This window comes from Phoxinus phoxinus (genome assembly GCF_949152265.1).
Source record: "Phoxinus phoxinus genome assembly, chromosome: 3".
Taxonomy (NCBI): Eukaryota; Metazoa; Chordata; class Actinopteri; order Cypriniformes; family Leuciscidae; genus Phoxinus; species Phoxinus phoxinus.
Window position 1 is genome coordinate 36,080,193 of NC_136878.1, and position 19,762 is coordinate 36,099,954.

Genomic DNA, 19,762 nt, shown 5'->3' on the forward strand with positions numbered 1-19,762 from the left:
ACAGACGTGGCCGAGGCTACATCTGTATTTCTTTCCCCCAATCGCTCTGCTCCCGGGAGTTCTGGAAAGGGTCCGTCGAGACGGGGTTAGCCTACTATTAGTAGCCCCGTTGTGGCCAGCCCGAGTATGGTTCTCAGACATCATATCACTCCTGGCAGGCCCGCCATGGCAGATCCCTCTGAGGAGGGACCTGCTGTCCCAGGCAGGGGGCTTAGTTCTCCACCCTCGGCCCGAGCTGTGGAAACTGTGGGTCTGGCCCCTGAGGGTGCACAGTACCTAGAAGCCGGCCTATCAGCGGGAGTGGTTGAGACTATTCTCAGTTCAATTCAATTCAATTCAATTCAAGTTTATTTGTATAGCGCTTTTCACAATACATATTGTTTCAAAGCAGCTTTACAGAAAATGCATTTCAAAAATATACATACAAAAATACAGTTAGTTAATCATAAAATTTAGGGCATAACATATCGCCGGCGTTGGGTCGTCTCTTCACAGGCGTCGAGTCGTCTCATCACAGGCGTTGGGGCATCTGAAGTCTCCATGAGAGGCTGGATACATAACTGGAGCTGACGAACTCTATTTGAGTTATCTCGGGACAGGCGTCCCGAGATAACAACAAAAAAGGCAGATGGGAAATAATTAGCGTAGCTGCTGTTCATAATATGAATGCATTTGATCTGATTTAACTGTAGTATAAAAGGTATGAGATGCATCATGTGAATGCTTGGCTAAAGAGATGCGTCTTTAATCTAGTTTTAAACTGGGAGAGCGAGTCTGAACCTCGGACAATATCAGGAAGGCTATTCCAGAGTTTAGGAGCTAGATGTGAAAACGCCCTCCCTCCTTTAGTGGACTTAGATATCCTAGGTACGACCAGAAGCCTCGAATTTAGCGATCTTAAAGAGCGCGATGGATTATATGGCGATAGAAGATCTCTTAAATACACAGTAGCTAAACCATTTAGGGCTTTATAGGTCAGTAACAATACTTTGTAATTGATACGGAACTTAATAGGTAACCAGTGTAGAGATGATAAAATTGGTGTTATATGATCATATTTTCTTGACCTAGTAAGAACTCTAGCAGCTGCATTTTGGACTAACTGTAGCTTGTTTACGGAGGATGCAGGACAACCAGCTAATAAAGCATTACAGTAATCTAGTCTCGAGGTCATGAATGCATGAACTAACTTTTCTGCATCAGAAACTGATAGCATATTACGTAGCTTAGCAATGTTTCTAAGGTGGAAAAAGGCTGTTCTTGTGACATTTGAAATATGATTTTCAAAAGACAAGTTGCGGTCTAATATAACACCCAGGTCTTTTACTGTAGAGGATAAAGTAACAGGACGTCCATCTATATTAAGGTTGTATTGTAAGAGGTTTTGTGGGCAGTTTTTTGGACCAATCAGTAATACCTCCGTTTTATCTGAATTTAATAGAAGAAAATTACACGTCATCCAATATTTTATATCTTTAACACACTCTGTCATTTTAGATAATTTAGTGTTATCATCTGGTCTTGATGAAATATATAATTGAGTGTCATCAGCATAACAGTGGAAACTTATTCCATGTTTTCTTATAATATTACCAAGTGGCAGCATATAAATTGAGAATAGCAGGGGGCCTAATACAGATCCCTGCGGCACTCCATAATTTACTGACGTTATCTTTGATTTTTCCCCATTTAAATGGACAAAATGGTAACTGTCTGATAGGTACGATCTAAACCAGCTTAATGCCTGTCCCTGATCACCAGTGTAATTTTGAAGTCGATCTAAGAGTATTTTATGATCTATAGTGTCAAACGCAGCACTAAGATCGAGTAAAACTAGTATTGAGATACAGCCTTGGTCAGAAGCTAAAAGTAAATCATTTGTAATTTTAACCAGCGCAGTTTCTGTGCTATGATGTGGCCTGAATCCAGACTGAAACTTTTCATAGATATCGTTTTCTTGCAAGAAAGAGCACAGTTGAGCGGACACAACTTTTTCTAGTATTTTAGACATAAATGGAAGATTTGAAATGGGTCTGTAATTTGCTAGGTTATTTGGATCTAATTGTGGTTTCTTAATAAGAGGTTTTATAACTGCCAGCTTGAATGTTTTTGGAACATGTCCTAAAGATAGAGACGAGTTAATAATATTGAAAAGAGGCTCTTCCACTACAGGTAACACTTCTTTCAGTAGTTTAGTGGGTATTGGATCTAATAAACATGTTGTTGTTTTAGATGCAGTGATAAGTTTATTTAGCTCTTCCTGTCCTATAGTTGTAAAGCGCTGTAGTTGTTCTTGAAGGGCGATAATTGAGGCTGAATCATAAGACGCTGTCAAAGATTGTACATTTACAATTGTGTTTCTGATGCTTTCTATTTTCTCAGTGAAGAAATTCATGAAATCATTACTATTAAAATGTAACGGAACATTTTGTTCAGGTGATGTCTGTTTATTTGTTAATCTAGCCACGGTGTTAAATAAAAACCTTGGATTGTTTTGGTTATTTCCTATTAGTTTGCGTAGATCCTCAGCCCTGGCTGCTTTTAGAGCCTTTTTATAACGTGACATACTGTCTTTCCACGCGATTCTAAAGACCTCTAAATTTGTTTGTTTCCATTTGCGCTCTAAGTTACGAGTTTCTCTCTTGATAACATGCGTAGCACTGTTGTACCATGGTGCTTTAGTTTTCTCTCTAACCTTTTTTAATCTAATTGGTGCAACAATTTCTAATGTACTAGAGAAAATGGTGCTCATACTGCTAGTCATTTCCTCTAGCTCATCTGTTTGTTTGGGTTCACTGAGAAGCTGAGATAGATCAGGTAAGCTATTCAAGAATCTATCTATAGTAGTTGGAAGGATTGTTCTGCCTGGTCGAGAACGCGGCGCAACATGACACATTTCAGCCGTACGTAGTATGCAAGTTACCATGTAATGATCAGTGACATCATCACTTTGCGGTATAATATCTATATCGGTTGGATCGGTTCCATATGATATAATTAAATCTAGAGTATGATTAAGACGATGAGTGGGACCACTAACGTTTTGCTTGACCCCAAAGGAGTTTAATAAATCTGTAAACGCAGCCCCTAACGCATCATTTGTGTTATCAACGTGTATGTTGAAATCTCCAACAATTATTGCCTTATCGACATTGACCAATAGATCTGAGAGAAAATCTGCAAACTCTTTTAGGAAATCAGCGTAAGGCCCTGGCGGTCTATATACAGTAGCCAAGGCTAGAGATAATAGGGATTTCTTTCTTACATCTAGGAGCGTAACATTTAGCACAAGTACTTCAAACGAATTAAACCTGTGGCCTGTTTTCTGAGTAACATTAAGAGTATCTCTATAGATTGTTGCAACACCGCCGCCACGACCAATCAGACGGGGCTCATGCTTATAACTTGAGTTCCAGAGCTCCTTCCACGAGGAAATTGTACGGCCTGAAGTGGAATGTATTTTCCATTTGGTGCAGAGAGTGTGAATTGGACCATTAACTGCCCGGTCACTTCAGTACTGGAGTTTCTCCAAGACTGCTTCTCTGCTGGGCTTACCCCGTCCACACTCAAGGTGTATGTGGCTGCCATTGCGGCTGTCAACGCTCCTCTGAGTGATGGGTCTCTGGGAAGGCATCAGCTGGTCGTACGCTTCCTCCGTAGCACCTGGAGGATGAGACCTGTGACTCGCACCAGGGTTCCCACCTGGGATCTGGCAGTGGTCCTCAAAGGGTTGGCTGAGGCCCCCTTCGAAACCCCTGGAGTCGGCTGAGGCCAAGAACCTGACTCTCAAGATGGCCTTTCTCTCTTAAGAGGGTAAGAGATCTCCAGGCACTCTCGGAATCTCCTCAGTGCCTGGAGTTTGCTCCTGGGAGAGTCAAGGCCATCCTGCACCGCAGTTTGGGCTACGTCACTAAGGTGCCGGCCAATATGGCAAGGTCTATGGTTCTGCAGGCGTTTCATCCCCCACCTCATGTGACAGCAGAGGATGGAATACTTCATCTGCTCTGCCCTGTCAGAGCACTGAGCATTTATGTTCAGAGGGCTTCACAGTGGAGGAAGGCAGACCAGTTGCTGGTGTGCTTCAGGTCCCCCAAGAGAGGGCTTCCCGCTCGTCCTAGTTGTGCCTGGAGACAGCTTCACACTGGGACAGGTGGGTTTCGTTGTGGCATAGCGGGTATCTCGTTCCCATAGTGTCATCACCGACGCAGTTCGAGTTCCCTCGAGACACTGCGTCGGTTCGCCACGACCTCACCCCGCCTGGAGCGACTTGGTTCATAGCAAAAGCTAACTCTGCTGTTTGCCGGCGTGACTTTGTACACATCCGCTTATGCCGTCACACGCTACGTCATCACGCAACGCCAATAGGATTGGACTAGTTTCATTCATGAATTCAGACGCGCTACGCTGAAGGGCGTTCCCATAGTGTCGTCACCGACGCAGTGTCTCGTTCCCTTTCTCAGGGAACAAGGGTTACAGTTGTAACCAGAGACGTTAATCATATGATGAATAACCATGGTAACTAATGACAAACAGGAACATAGAACAAAGGAAACAGGAAAGCAAAATGAAGCAAACTAAAAATCCTTGATAATGAAACTAAAACTATGACTGAGCGTGACAACTCACCCACTCCACACCCCCTCAAGAAGGCAACACCTAGTGCCGTAAATAAAAAGTTTAAATTAAAGTTCAGGAGTGTAAAGAAGCAGATAACTTCCATGGTGGAGCAGAGGACCACCACAGCCGGACTGAAGATCCCCACGGAGAAGCTGAAGACCACCACAGCAGGACTTATGACCCCCATGGAGGAGCATAAGACCACCATCGGAGCCAGGGCGGAGTTAGCAGTCTGACAGCCAACGGTGGAGCCTGGAGAACTGAAGACCCAGGCACAGCTGAGGAGATGGTGAGACCAGACGACACCTTAGGTTCAGGATAAGAAGCCAAGTTGGAGCCAAGATGCCGGTGGACTGAGGCGGAGACGGTGCAACCAAGGACAAAGCCGGAGGGAAGGCAGAGCCAGACGGAACCAAAGGGGTAGAGAGATGAAGTGCAGCTGATGTCCCGGAAGTCTGTGGCGCAGGCAGAGCAACATCTGACCAAGGTGAAGCTGGAGGGACGAGAAGCCAAGGTGAAGCCAACTGGTTGACGGGCCGAGGTGAAGTTAAGAGCTCGGCGGCCCGAGCCGAATCCAGGGACTCTACTTTACAAGGCAGAGTTATTAACCGAAAGACCTTAGGCGGATTCGACTTGTAGGGTAGAGTCAACAGAGGCGAAGACAAGGGACTGGAGGGAGCCAGCGTAGGCAAGGCGAAGGGCTGGTTGGCTTGGGTAGAGGAAGTGGGAGAGGTTAGCTGGGTTTTCGTTCCCCACAAGGATTTCACCTCAATTTAATTAGTTTGTGAACTTGAATGTGAGATTCGCTGCATTGATCATAAACTGCCTGATTTGGAAATGACCTCAGTCTGCATTGCTGCTCACATCGCTGCATTTTTGACACAGGACTCGATATGATTCACTCTTCATTCATCTCTGAAAGTCTTCACGAAGCTAAGCGAAGTTCCTTTTTAATGCTCATTGCTAAAAGCTATCAGGGTATTGGCAACATGGTTGTTGCTAATGCTATCTGTGTTGCTTGGGCTTATCTAGTCGTTTTCATTCAAATGCTCTTGCTAGGCTAATGCGATCATATTGGCTATGTGCATTGAAGATGAAGAACGCACTGAATCTGATTATAACAAGACTGAAGCAAACAAGAAGTAATTGTGTAGAACACAAATTCGTATTACATTTTTTTTTTCTATAGGAATGGGAATACGACGCCTACCACTGTATTCATATACAGGTGAAACTGGAAAAATGTGAATATCGTGCAAAAGTTTATTTATTTCAGTAATTCATTACATGCAAAGTGAGATTTCATGCCTTTTTTTAAATATAATTTTGATGATTATGGCTTACAGCTTATGAAAACCCCAAATTCAAAATCTCAGATTATTATTTTTTTGAATATTACATAAAAAAAAAAAAAAAAGGATTTAAAATACAGAAATGTTGGCCCTCTGAAAAGTATAATCATGCATATGTACTTGGTTTGGGCCCCTTTTGCATGAATTACTGCCTCAATGCGGCGTGCAGGGCTTGAAGTATTCCGGCACCGTGCCGGAATAAAAAAAAAGTTTAATATTTTCGAGTCAATTGATTTCACCTACCAATCATATGAGTGGAACGCAGCTCTAACTAACGTTACAAGCCTATCAGAAGCAGAGCAGGGCACCCGCCTGATGCAAGCCTGGCAACACAGTGTGATTGAGATCCATCCGTCACGTTAGCGTTGTCGGTGAAATCTGTCCTACCCACGGGCGTAATTTCCTATGGGGACAGCCACTTTTCAAAATTATGTTTGTGTTGTGCTAAAAAAACATTCTGTGTTGGTCTACCATGAAAACGAATCACACACACAGGACGCACAGAAAGACGCGCGCCAGTATCGAGTTCTCTTTCGCGCTTGAACGAACAATAATACTCAAGTATCCTCACAAGAACAGTCTTAAGTGAGTTAACTTAAATGGAAGTAAAGAGTAGTGCGAGAATGAGATGCGTGAGATTGTCAGCAGCGGCAGATCTTAAAGAGACAGTACTAATTCTCTCTGTCAGTAAAGTTAACCAAAGAACAAAGGGAACAGAGAAAATTACTAACAGCTCTTGACATAAGAACGCTTGTAGCTTTAATAAGGATTAATCTACATTTCATTTATAATTGATGCAGTGCTGACTGTTTTATAACCTTGTTCAATTTCTGTATATTTTCATACCTGTTAGACAAGACTGGTACAGGGAAATATGACATTTATTATGGGTTTAAGTGAGGATTGTTTTAAGTTCACTTAAAAATAAAAGTAGTTTTTTATTAAGCCTAATAAATGTTTAATCAGTATTATATTAATATCAGTTATACTGGCCTTTATAAAAACATGCCATTAACATATAGCCGTAATACTTGAAAATAAATGGTGCCATTTGAAGATAAGTCAGTCTGTGTAGCAGCAGCTCCAGGCCCCAGGCAAGTTCAGGCTCAGGATTTTTTTTTCACTTTTATCCCTGGGCGTGGCATAGATGCTATCAGCCTGTGGCACTGCTGAGGTGTTATGGAAGACCAGGATGCTTCAATAGCGGCCTTCAGCTCTTCTGCATTGTTCGGTCTCATGTCTCTCATCTTTCTCTTGCAATGCGCCATAGATTATATATGGGGTTCAGGTCAGGCGAGTTTGCTGGTCAATCAAGCACAGTAATCCCATGGTCATTGAACCAACCAACCATTGAACCAGGTTTTTGGTTCTTTTGGCAGTGTGGGCAGGTGCCAAGTCCTGCTGGAAAATGAAGGCAGCATCACCATAAAGCTTTTCTGCTGAAGGAAGCATGAAGTGTTCTAAAATGTCCTGGTAGACGACTGCGTTGACTCTGGACTTAATAAAGCACGGTGGACCAAACCGCATTTGTAAACACTGACTCGTGAAGCGTGACCTTTTCAAAGTAATTGCGTATTACGTGACGTCACGAACGCGCATCACAGAACAGAGCAAGGCGAGCATTTGTGGTTATAAAACTTAAACTTTTTTATTTATTTTTTAACCTGTTAGCCTTCACCAGAGCGAGGACGCTCTGAAGCGGTTTTTTTTTTAAATAGTTCAAAGTTACTATCAGATTTAATGTTATTACCTTGACAAACTATACATCATTAAAAATATATAAGTCTCACGTTTCAGTATTTGACCACTATTGTATTCTGAGAAACTTATAGTGACAGTTATGTCTTAATTTGTGTCAGGATTTATGTAATGAAAAAATGAGTCGATACCTTTAATGTGAATTATGAGCATCAGCGCGTCCATTCATAAAAAAAACTCCGGTGGTGTTGTCATGAGAACGCGTGACAAAACAACGTTCCTCAGGGCTTTTGGCTCAAAAATTTACAGATTTGGAGAAATATTGATATATTCTCATAGGTTTACATCAGATGTCAATAGACAGGAATAATATTTATTGAATTTATATGAAAATGCGTCCATGTAATCATATGCGCGCTGGATACTCTGATGTACTGTGTTTTCAAACCATACAGAAGACTGAGGGCGCCAGAGATACACAGAATAATCCATATACGGATGCACTGCACATGAAGAAGAGCCATACCATGTGACCTTCCAGGACGTCACTTACATAAACACAGCTAGCTTTCAGAGATCGTTGTAACATGCAGATAAAGATGTTTTGAAGACAATAAACATGATTGCAATGATATTTGATTTACCTGTGTTCTTCGAGCCATGTCAGGTATTTTTATAATAATAGATTATATGTATAATGTAATGCTAATCTATATAGACTTTACAATAGTGCAGAATAACATAAACTCATTTATTTTCTGTCTGATTTTCTTTTCTGAAGCCAAATAAGCTCATAGAAGATTATTTAAAACACTCGACTTGCGCTTTAAAGTAAGTTTGGAGCACAAAAACAGTTTTAATCTCATAAATTGTCGTGTATTGATGGTGTGCTAAGCTAACATGCTAGCTAGCTCTCTAGTTGCACCTGCCATCTAGCTGTTATTTTTTATGATTTTTTTCTAAATCGGAATGCTTACTGAAATATTTATTTATTTAAGAAAGGCATTTGATACAGTTATAAATGTGAAAGGTGAGAACTATGAAAGAAATTAGGGGGTGAAACGGCGTGAATAGCCAGATCGTTAGCCATTATAATGGAGACAAGGGAAAAGCATATTTATGGCCATAAGCCGGCTGGAAAGGTGTAAATGTGAGCAGGAGAGACTGACACTGAATGGGGCTCGTTTGCACCACAAAAAATAGAGACAATAGACTGAATAGATGCTAATAGATGACAATAAACACAAGTTTGCATTTTAGAGTCAATTCAAAATAAAGTCATTTGAGATGATCTTGAAAAACATTTAACAAAATACAGAGTTTTAGACTTATCACCTTCAAATTTTAAATATAACATGGTCAGACATGTGTCTTTAGCTGGAGTGCATTTCTAGAGTGCTGACGGGCCAACTTCAATTTAATTTTCATGAAGATGTTTCATAAAAATAAATTTCTAATAACTTACACAACTTTGAAGCTATTCATAATTTTTTTTTCATTATGACAATAATTCATTCTACATTTCCAATAAAGTGCCAGGTGTCAGCTTTCAAATGAGATCATGCTTGTGCTTTTAGGACAAAGGGTCAATTAACTGAATCTGTTTTAGGTTCAGAATGCAATTTCTGGGGATTTTTCAAAAATGGCGCTGAAGGCTAACAGGTTAAATGACCGAACGTTTCGATAGATAATACCCTTATTCATCGTCTGGTATAGTTTAAAGCCATTTGAAGCGGCACTGACACTGGCATTTGGACCTTGAACCATTTGGTCCCCAGTGAAGTACATTATATGGAGAAATGTTTTCATCAAAAACCTTAATTTCTTTTCGACTGAAGAAAGAAAGACATGGACATCTTGGATGACATGGGGGTGATTAAATTATCAGCAAAAGTTTTTTTTAAAAGTGAACTAATCCTTTAAGGTCTTTATACTCCCTAAATCCTAGGACACTTTCCCTCTCCCCAACTCTGAATCTCTGACATAAACGTCTGACCGCTGCATCCCCATATTGAATATCTAGAGATGCAGGCCAGGAGTCAGACTGGAGGACCTTGATGTCTGAGAAGAGGTCACTATCTGTCTTTTCAGATGAGGTTCTACTGACATGTGAGGAAGTTGTTGGAGTCATCCTGCACTTAACATTTTCAGCCAGGCTACGGAAAAATTGCCCAGGGTTGATTTTTATAACCCTGTGATTTTCATGCAGGCATACATTTCTGAAGATTTTCTTCTTTTCAGCTTCAATGGTAGTTTGTGTGTACGGACCAGGTGTGGATACCATTGACTCAAACACCCGGATTTGTCGGTCCAGCTGCCTGTCAGCTTGATCCAAAGCATTCTTGAGAGGTCACTGAGTTCTGTGAGAGCGTCATAGATTGCCAAGATTGACCACAAAAGAAACAGAAGTGAGAACATCATTGAGTCCTTTGTATTTTGCTCTCTCTCTAGAGTCCCTGCTGGTATCAGCAGCAGCACTTGTAAAGTGTACCCGCAGAGCTTGGTAGTTCTCCCATACTGCTTTCACTGTTCTCTCACTTAAAGCAACCCAATGCACTGATAAAACATGGCCTATCACAAGGAGACGCTGTCCAACATTGTGAGCACTCTCGGTTAACTCCCTTTGTTTTTTTGGGGATGCATGGTAGAAGGAGTAAAGCTGATCTAAAAATATTTTAAAGTGGTTGATTCCTCCTACCTCCTTCAAAACATCACAAACTGCCAGTTCCAGTCTGTGATTAGAACAATGGCAGACAAACAGGTAAGGGAATTTGGAACAAAGCTGTGCAGCAACTCCTGCTTTTCTCCCAAGCATCACTGAGGCTCCATCACAAGCAAATGCCAACAAATGTTTCTGTAGGTAGTGAGGGTCAAAGCCATTATCATAAAGACATCCTAACAGTGCTTCAGTGATATCCTTTGTTGTGGTCCCCTGCAGCTCAATCAGTTAAAAAAAAATGGTGTCTGGCTTTTTACTGGAAATAGCTGACCGCAGGCACACGACAAGCATAGACTTTCCACTTATTGTAGTGGATTCATCAATGAGCACACACAATTTTCTTTCATTCATCACTGTCATTGACTACCTTCTTTTTAATTTCAGCTAAAATGTGATCCAGTATATTTGCACATAAGTGATTAGAGTGCAAAACCATTTAAGACTTGCAACTGGACATCTATTGGCATGTCTGTAAAGGGACGCCCATGCTTGCCAATCTTATAAACTGTTCTAAACACATAGCAAGTTGAAACGTAGTCAGCCTTTCTCATATCTTCAATGTGTTTTTGCATTGTATTTTGTGTTGCCTTCTCTTTTATTTCAACTGCTTTCTTGTGATAAATTGAGTCTCTGTGCTCTTTTATTTTCTTTTTCGTAGTGAGTTTTGTTGTGCAGCCTTGTCCCTCCAAAAGACGAGATTAAGCACCCACTCCACTCCTGCGACACTCTCTGCCCTTGCTGCATGTCAACGCGAGCACAAACTTGACTATTGATTTCTGCTCATCAGCCACTTGTAATTTGTGGAGAAATACTGGACTTGTGCTTGGGACCAACATTCTGGCCACTCATGCTCGCTAACGCGGCTGTTGTCATCGGTAGAAGTGTTGTCAATCTCCTCGTTGCCACTTGTGAAAACCTCATCGACCGCAGCACAAGTGCTGCTTTCATTAGCTTGCGTCTGACCTGCAGCGATATCATTCTGGCTTGGTGGGGTGTCAGCCAGCGAGTCCTCTGATTCTGACCTTGTTCTTTTACTACTCAGAGTCTGAAGCCAGGAGAGAATATTAAGTGTTCATTGTATTTGTATTTTAACCGAGCAGCTATGGTTGCGCGGTTCACACACCCTCTCCGGACCACGTTAAGTTGTCACTGACAGCGGCAAAAGCGACGCATGCGCTTTTCACTTGTAAAACTCAAGGGTGTATGGGTAATGTAGTCTCTGCTCTCGGTGGGACGAATTAGGAAGCGTGCATTGTGAAGGGCGCTCTGAAAAGCGGCAACGCAGCCAAAGGATTAAAACAGTGCAAATGAGCGTACCGGTACGCTAAAAGCACGTTCTGGGCGCACGTAGAGGTGGCGGTACGCTCAAGAGCTATATTTGGAAGTGGCGGTACTGAGTACCGGCACGTACCGGCCCACTTAAAGCTCTGGTTCTGTTCTGTTTACCCTAAGTGGGGTTATTAATACTGCTCTCCCTGCTCTTATCAATGCTAGGCTGCATAGATGCACATGGAGTTCTTGCCCAGAACAGAACCAAACCGCCAATCCAAACTGTATGCTAACTGTCAATCATATTTGAAGTCTACAGAGGATAGAGCAAAACAAAACAAAACACCACCAGTCACGAATTAGAAGTCTAAAACTACATTTTTTAAAGAGTAATGTCGGAGGAGCTTGAGTTTGTTACCCAGCCCTGTTTGTTTGAACCGTGAGGGGTGTCTAAACTTCCGATACTCCTACATCCTACGTCATACATGCGTCATTATGGTGAAACTCACCGAGTGGTCAGGGGTGTTGACTGATATGCTCTATGTTGACTAAAATCGCTGCAAAAGATGCTTTCCAGCAGGTTTTATCGTAGATTTTGTCCAACTCCATTGACTTGTATTGGATGTGCTGTGAGGTACGGTATTACTCTGCCACCTCCAACTGGGTTTGAGTGTCTATTATTCAAGCTCTCAACGGAAGAATGTACAGGTGTGTGGCGTTTGGAAAAATAGGTCCATAGTTTTACAACGAATTGTAAAACACCTGTTGGAAAGCATTTTTTGCAAGCGATTTTTGTGTGAACATATCAGTGAACACCCCTGACCACTCAGTGAGTTTCACGTCTTTGTAAACGAAAGTTTAATGCGTTTTAGGAAGGATTGTTCCAGTGCACCTATGCAGCCATTGTGGAGGTGGAGGGGTGCTGCCACAGAAACCGAAAATTCTTGGGCCAGCAGCATGTGTCCAAATTTCAATCTTAACCGTTCTATTTCATCAGAAACTATCTGAAAACAGGGCTTTAAGTGTAAAATACCGAACTTGTCCTTTAAATGTAGAATCACCTAATTAAATTAAACACAGAAAAAAAGGAACAGAAAATAGCCCTATATTCAAATAATATTAAACTTCAATATATCAATATATTATTCTTCATTCAGTTCTATGCAACATACTCAGATTTAACAGATTATTTTTTTTTTACTAATTATCAAAATAAAGTATAGTTCTACAAAGCTATTATTACCAGAGCATGTGATCAGAGCAGGTGATTTTACCATTGTTGCCCAGCATGGCTATTCCAGCTCAGTAGGGCTATTGCAAACAGAAGTCTACTACTGAGAAGTTTTACGTTATTTGAGCGGACTTTGCTTTTCCAGTGCGTGATCGGTACATGATTGGAGCTTTTGGGCCGTGAATGACAGAGCAGCTAACGCGCAGCGCAAACACGGAGTGGAACATTGAGCAGAGAGTGCAGCGCACAGACACACACACACACACAGAGCGGAAAAGACCCACTTGTGAAACCTGATCGCCGAACACGGAGGGGCGAGACGGCATATTTTCGTCTTATATTTTCTGGCTTTTTTCATTTTTGGCCTAAAACAAAATTGCCATTTTCTGACGATAATTTTCAGGCGGCCGAAAATTCGGTGCATCCAGCTTCTATGGTATTTGAATTCAGCTTTGCTAATTGTACACAGCATCTTTGTTTTGTCAAATGCGCCATCGGGGAACTTTTTAAATGCAAACATTGCTCCTAAAACTCCATCCTTGTCAAGTCAAGTCAAGTCACCTTTATTTATATAGCGCTTTTTACAATACAGATTGTATCAAAGCAGCTTCACAGTGATAACATGAAAATAATACAAAAAACAATTTCATCATTGTCCACCTTTAAGGCAGATCTATAATATTGTTGAATATTAAATGTCCCCAACTAAGCAAGCCAGAAGGTAAGGCAAAAGCGGCAAGGAACCAAAACTCCATCAGGTGACAGAATGGAGAAAAAAACCTTGGGAGAACCCAGGCTCAGTTGGGGGCCAGTTCTCCTCTGGCCAACGAGCGAACATTGTATGATTATGATTCAGGAGCATTACAGGTCAGAAGTCAGAATGAATCAGAGTATTTGTCCAGTTCCGGTTTGGTGAAGTCAGAGTGTCCTTTTCCATCATGACAGGGTGACTTGGTTCTGCACACTCACTGTAGCAGCCCTAACAGGAAGTCATTAAAACGAGGCAAAAAAAAGTGCTGCGTCAATTGCGTTATTTTTTATTAATGTGTTAAACATCTCAAATGAATCGCAAAGATTAACGCATTAATTCCCCAGCCCTAAAATAAAGGCTTGACTTTACTTTGTGGAACCAGCGACAATGAAGAAGATTCAGGGCTAGACAGAAGCACCAGAGAAGGGAGACTCAGGGAACTGTCCAATTAAAAATCCTCATAAATATTAATAGAGGCCTTCTGCAGCTCACCCTCAGTAGTGGGAGTGTGTGGGGGATTTTCTTGCAAACCCTTGTACTCCATTAGCAATCCCACTGTCATGCACGAAGTTGCTCTGGCTCTGGGGCGATGGAGTTCTCAGTTCCTACCTTATATCTATCTATAGCCAGCAGCCATATCACCCTGTAGCCCAAGACTGGTTGCCCACTGAAGCTAAGCAGGGCTTAAGCCTTGTTTATACTTTCGCCTGGCTCCGCAGCGCGAGTCTCCGCAGACAACGCGCGCACCTCTCCAAACGGTCGAGGCGTTTATACTTGACGCGCTCGCCGCTGTACTATTCTTTGAAACGACAGGGGGCGACTCGAGTAATTGCCCTCTAAAACATCAGGAATCGGTGAGAAGAAGAAAGATAAGCACGTGACAATGTTTATTTTAGTATACCACCACCAATACAAAAATAATCATGTAAAACCCAGTAAACCCTGAGATTATTACGTGTGCCATTAGAACAAAATATTTGTAGGCTAGCCTATATTGGAAAACATGTATGTAGCCTATACAACTAAATTAACGATCTCTTAAAAAAATTCTAATTTCGCTAAACATTTCATTAACTTTCGTGTACAGTATTAAACATGGACCTTTATGTTCATTAAAAAGGCTTTTTATGCTATTGTATGCTCATTTTTTAGATGTAAGCAACTAATTTAGACGCGCAAACTGGGTGCTGGTGTGATGAGAAGGTCGTGCTCGGCCAGATTCGGCTCGAAGTCGTTCATCTTCGGATGCGGAGCCGCGCACGCTGTTACAAAATCTGCCGTGCACACCGCCAGGCGAAATGGGCCTTTGCGCACCCAACGCGCGTGACCGCCCACACCGCAATGACGTCATTTTTGCCGCGCGCACCTTCGCGAGTATAAACAAGGCTTTAGCCTAGTTAGTACCTGGATGGGAGACCTCCTGAGAAAACCAGGTTGCTGCTGGTAGAGGTGTTAGTGAGGCCAGTAGGGGGTGCTCACCCTGTGGTCTGTGTGGGTCCTAACGCCCCGTATAGTGATGGGGACACTATACTATCAAAGAGCACCGTCCTTCGGATGAGACGTAAAACCGAGGTCCTGACTCTCTATGGTCATTAAAAATCCCATGGCACTTCTCGTAAAGAGAAGGAGTGTAACCCTATATTATAAAAAATATATAATCAGGCTCTATCACTCTCTTTCCTCTCTCCACTATACAGTGTAGCTGGTGTGTGGTGAGCGTACTGACGTCGTTGTACTGTGGCTGCCGTCGCATCATCCAAGTGGATGCTACACACTGGTGGTGGTTGAGGAGAGTACCTGATATGATTGTAAAGCACTTTGGGTGTACAGTAGTACACATGAAAGTGCTATATAAATGCCTCTATTCTATTCAATTCTATTCCTTGCTATGGCTCCTTCATCGCAAGAGGCTCAGGCTCTCCGTCTGCGATGGGAGTTGGCTGGCTGGACTCTAGATCTGCTGCGGTGACTTTTGCGAGGTGAGGCTGGATGATAGAGATGGTATTTACTTTACACCTTCAACTACTGTAACTGAGGACCCATTCACCCACGGGGCGAATAATGGAGATGGAACCCTTTCAGCTTCATCTACTGTAACTGAAGACCCCACTGAGGGAAGTTGATGCACTCTTCTAAGGTCCAGCAGGAATCTCCCTTCGGAGTCAGGAAGCATTTCTCATCGTCCAGCGAGGAGCAAGGGCGAGGTTATCGCATTTGGCGCGGTGGCAGATGTTAACAAACTGCTCCACATAGTCCTCCTGATCTCAGACGTTTTGATCAATAACAACCATATAGTCCCCTCTGGTCCATGAAAAGTTCCTTCTTGAAATATGTTAAGTGCAGCAATCTCCAAATTCTTTCTCATGGGCCTGGTGTTCTGTCACGGGCAGGCCCGCAAAGGTTGATGAAGATGTAGTTGAAACAATATACTTTTCTTTAATAAAACAAAACAAAATCAGTAATCCAACAAGAGTATACAATGCAACAGTGCATAAAAAAAAAAAACAACAGAAAAAAAAAAAAAACTGAAAAGCTTATAAACAAGATAAACTCAAATGCCAACAGGTGTGGTCTAATATTAATCAGATAATGGATGGTAACTGATAATAAACGGGAACATAGAACAAAGGAAACAGGAAAACAAAGACACTGATCCAAAATATACATCTAAATCAACAACAGAATGGCTTTAGCAAGGAACGATTAATGTTTTAGAATGTCCCAGCCACAGCCCAGACCTGAATATTAAGTATTGCTTAGTAATCCTTCAATTAAGTATTAGTTAAGCACATAGGTTGTATTTGTATTGAGAATTTCCACGACAAAGATATCTATCTTATCTATCTTTATACTGGGAGTAGTGAAAAAGCATTTTTCGTAAGGTGTGCTTTTAGACCCGTTGTTCCCAAGTCAGAGCATTACAGCCTGAGTGCGCTATAGTCTTCCTATCACTGTCCTTGCTGTGTTCCTCTGAGCGTAGAATCTTTATTAATTATATTCCTCATCTGTGCAGCTTACAGTATACCAGACACGACTCCCAAGTTGCTCTTTGCAGGAAAAAAGTTTTATTCACGGCCGGGAGATCACTGGTCTCAACAACCAAAAGAGACTCTCTGAACTGAAAGATACATAAATCTTACAGTTGAGTAAAAATCAATGTCACTCAAGTCTTCTTCACTGTGATTGGTTATACTGATCTGGTTATTGGTTTGTAATGATCTGCTAATCATATGACTGTTAGTTCTACTGTGTTGAGCACTTTTTTGGTGAGTCTATTCTTTGATCATGTGATGAAAGATATACATTGGTCTTTTTTGTCACTTTGTTTTTTAGTGGCATTTCAAAGTTTGTAGCCTAATTTTTACATCAAACGTGCACAAGTTCAGATATGATTTACCCTAGTTTAATTTTTTTACATCACAAAATCCAGCTCTTGAGTGGTTCATAGACTTTTTATATCCACTGTCGCTTTTGTAAATCTACCCCCAGTTTCCTCTGCAAAATATAAGAAAAAAATATATATATTTCTGTTCATCTTTATTGTGTCTTTTTCTGTCAGGCCAGAGTGAAGTAAAGACGATGGAAGACGGAAGCTTATTGCAGAATATCCGCAGGCCTCCCAAACTCAGCACACCTGTTCTAAGTATTCCCAATTACTCTGTTGCTCTGTGTGTGAGTGTAATATGCTGATGTGATGCTTCATTAAATTATGTTATTAATTGTGATTCTCCTTTGAAAATGCTTTGACAGTTATAGGGAGCTACATAGCTAAAGTGTTAGAGCATTCATTGTAGGATATACAAACACAAATATTATGCGTAAACCTTGTTCAAGTATAGATAAAACGTACTCGGTTACTAACTCTAGAGAGAACCAAGGTTACGTTAGTAACCGAGTACGTTCTCTTACGAGAGATACTCTCGTAACGCTTTGGGGAACACAATGTAAAACGTTGTGCGTGCTGGGATCCGACACCATAGACCCAAGGCGGCCAGCCGGGGTTCATACAGTGCATAACACACTATACAGATATCCTGCAAGGCAATCCCACTTGACCAGGCCCACAATGAAGCCATGCTTCTCGTGGAGTGCGCCCTGACACCCAACGGGTAGTGTATGCTAGAGCTATTGCGTCCACTATCCATCTGGATAGGCTCTGTTTCGAAGCGGCTAGTCCCTTAGAACGCCCACTAAATGAAACAAAAAGCTGCTCCGTCTGTCTGAAAACAGACGAGCGTGACACATATGCTCTCAATGCCCTGACCGGGCAGAGAGAACTTTCGTCCGCATTTTTAGACACCACCCTCAGTCTCGAATAAGTCCCCAGGCTTACACCTGAATGGTACCAGTCTTTCGACCCCCAAGGGTTCAAAGCTGTGATGCACGCTTGATCGACCTTGAGGCGAAGATGACCGGTTGCCCCACACACTGTGAGGCACTTTCTCTTTGAGCACATGCGCAGCAGGCCCAGCTGGAGGACTGAAGATGCTGAGGCCATGAGACCCAGCATCTTTTGAAATCTCTTGAGAGGGGCTACAGCGCCGCAGCGGAAAGAGCTGACCGTGCGCTGAATATCCAGTGTACGTTGGGGTGACAGCCGTGCTGTCATCGACAGCGAGTTCAGTTCTATCCCCAGAAAGAAAATAGTCTGACTGGGAAATAGCTAACTCTTTTCCCAGTTCACTGTTAAACCGAGATTGTCGAGGTGGTTCAGTAACATGGCTCTGTGCTCCACGATCTCTGTGTGAGATTGGGCTAGAATGAGCCAGTCGTCCAAATAATTCAACACTCGAACGCCCCTGAGTTTGAGGGGTGTGAGCGCTGCGTCCATGCACTTCGTAAATGTACGGGGTGCCAGGGACAAGCCGAACGGCAGGACTGTGTACTGATAAGCCTGACCCTCGAAGGCGAATCTCAAAAATTGCCTGTGACGTGACGCAATCTGTATTTGAAAATACACGTCCTTTAGATCTATTGACACAAACCAGTCTCCTTGGCGAACATGCGCGAGGATTTTTCTGGTTGTGAGCATCTTGAACTGGCGCTTCATAAGCGCTTTGTTCAGTTGCCACAGATCTAGTATGGGTCTGAGACCCCCGTCCTTTTTGGGTACTAGGAAGTATCTGCTGTAAAGACCCCCTTCGCTTTGAGCTTGAGATAAGGGTTCTATCGCCCCCTTGCTCAACAGTTTCTGAATTTCGGCTCGAAGTAGATGTGCTACATTCGAATCTACCTTGGTCTCGCCGCGTGCCGCATGGCGGCGAGGGGGTCGGCGAAGCTGCAGCGAATAGCCTTCTTTTATGATGTTTAGCACCCATTTCGAAACTCCAGGGAGCTTCGCCCACGCAACTGCACGGGTTGATAGGGGCTGAAAAGCGCGCTCTGATCGGCTTGCGATACAGTGGCTTCGGTGAGTTGTGACGTAAGCGCCATGCTCGTAACATCGGAGGCGGGGGCCGTGCTGATGACAGCGGGCAGAATGTCCGCGCTCGACCCCTCTACAGTGGTTAACCGGGAGAGGGAGGGTTGAACGAGTTCCACTGGAACTGTGATGCTTGTGTGTGGGTGTGGGCGCGGGGAAGCGGGCACATTTACCACCTTTATAGCATCGCTCGCCTGGGCAGAGCGCCTGCACGCCGGTTTCGTTTTTACAGAAACCGTGAAACGTGCAGGAGGTAGCATAAGTGGGCACTGAGTCGTGGGCACGTTTACTACATTTAGTGCACAATCGACCGGAGTCAATTTTATATGCGCGAGCCCTGTGTGTGGGGCTGTGCTTGTGTGTAGGGATGGGCACATTACAGTGGGCAGTCTTACTACACATGAAACACCCACCGTCGTTTTCCTAGGAGTGCTAGGATGATTTCTGTACCTCTGGTTTCAACGCGATCTTCGGCCGCAGGCCACGCGTTGCGGGGCGGCGGCTGGAAGATTGAGGGCGCGGTCTCGAGCTCTGAGTCTGGCGGCGTTGAAAGGAGGCGTTGGGCGGAGGCTTAGGCTGTGAGCTCTGAGCAGACGGTTTCGCACGGCCTGCTGCAGAGTTGGAGCGCTTCGGGAGGAAGTGCTTCATAGCCTGCGTCGCTTTCTGTACCTCAGCATACCTGTCGGTGAAAACCTTGACCGAG

General features: G+C 43.0%; 1 protein-coding gene across 1 annotated transcript in view; it reads left to right on the plus strand.

Annotated features, from left to right (window-relative positions):
• The window catches only part of LOC306995272 (transmembrane protein 272-like), a 67,033-nt gene that overhangs the window by 32,294 nt on the left and 14,977 nt on the right, over positions 1 to 19,762 (plus strand). Inside the window, exon 2 of the mRNA XM_079606738.1 lies at positions 17,197 to 17,280. Coding sequence (XP_079462864.1) covers positions 17,217 to 17,280 — 64 coding nt within the window. The 5' untranslated portion in view covers positions 17,197 to 17,216. The remainder of the gene's footprint in view (positions 1 to 17,196; positions 17,281 to 19,762) is intronic.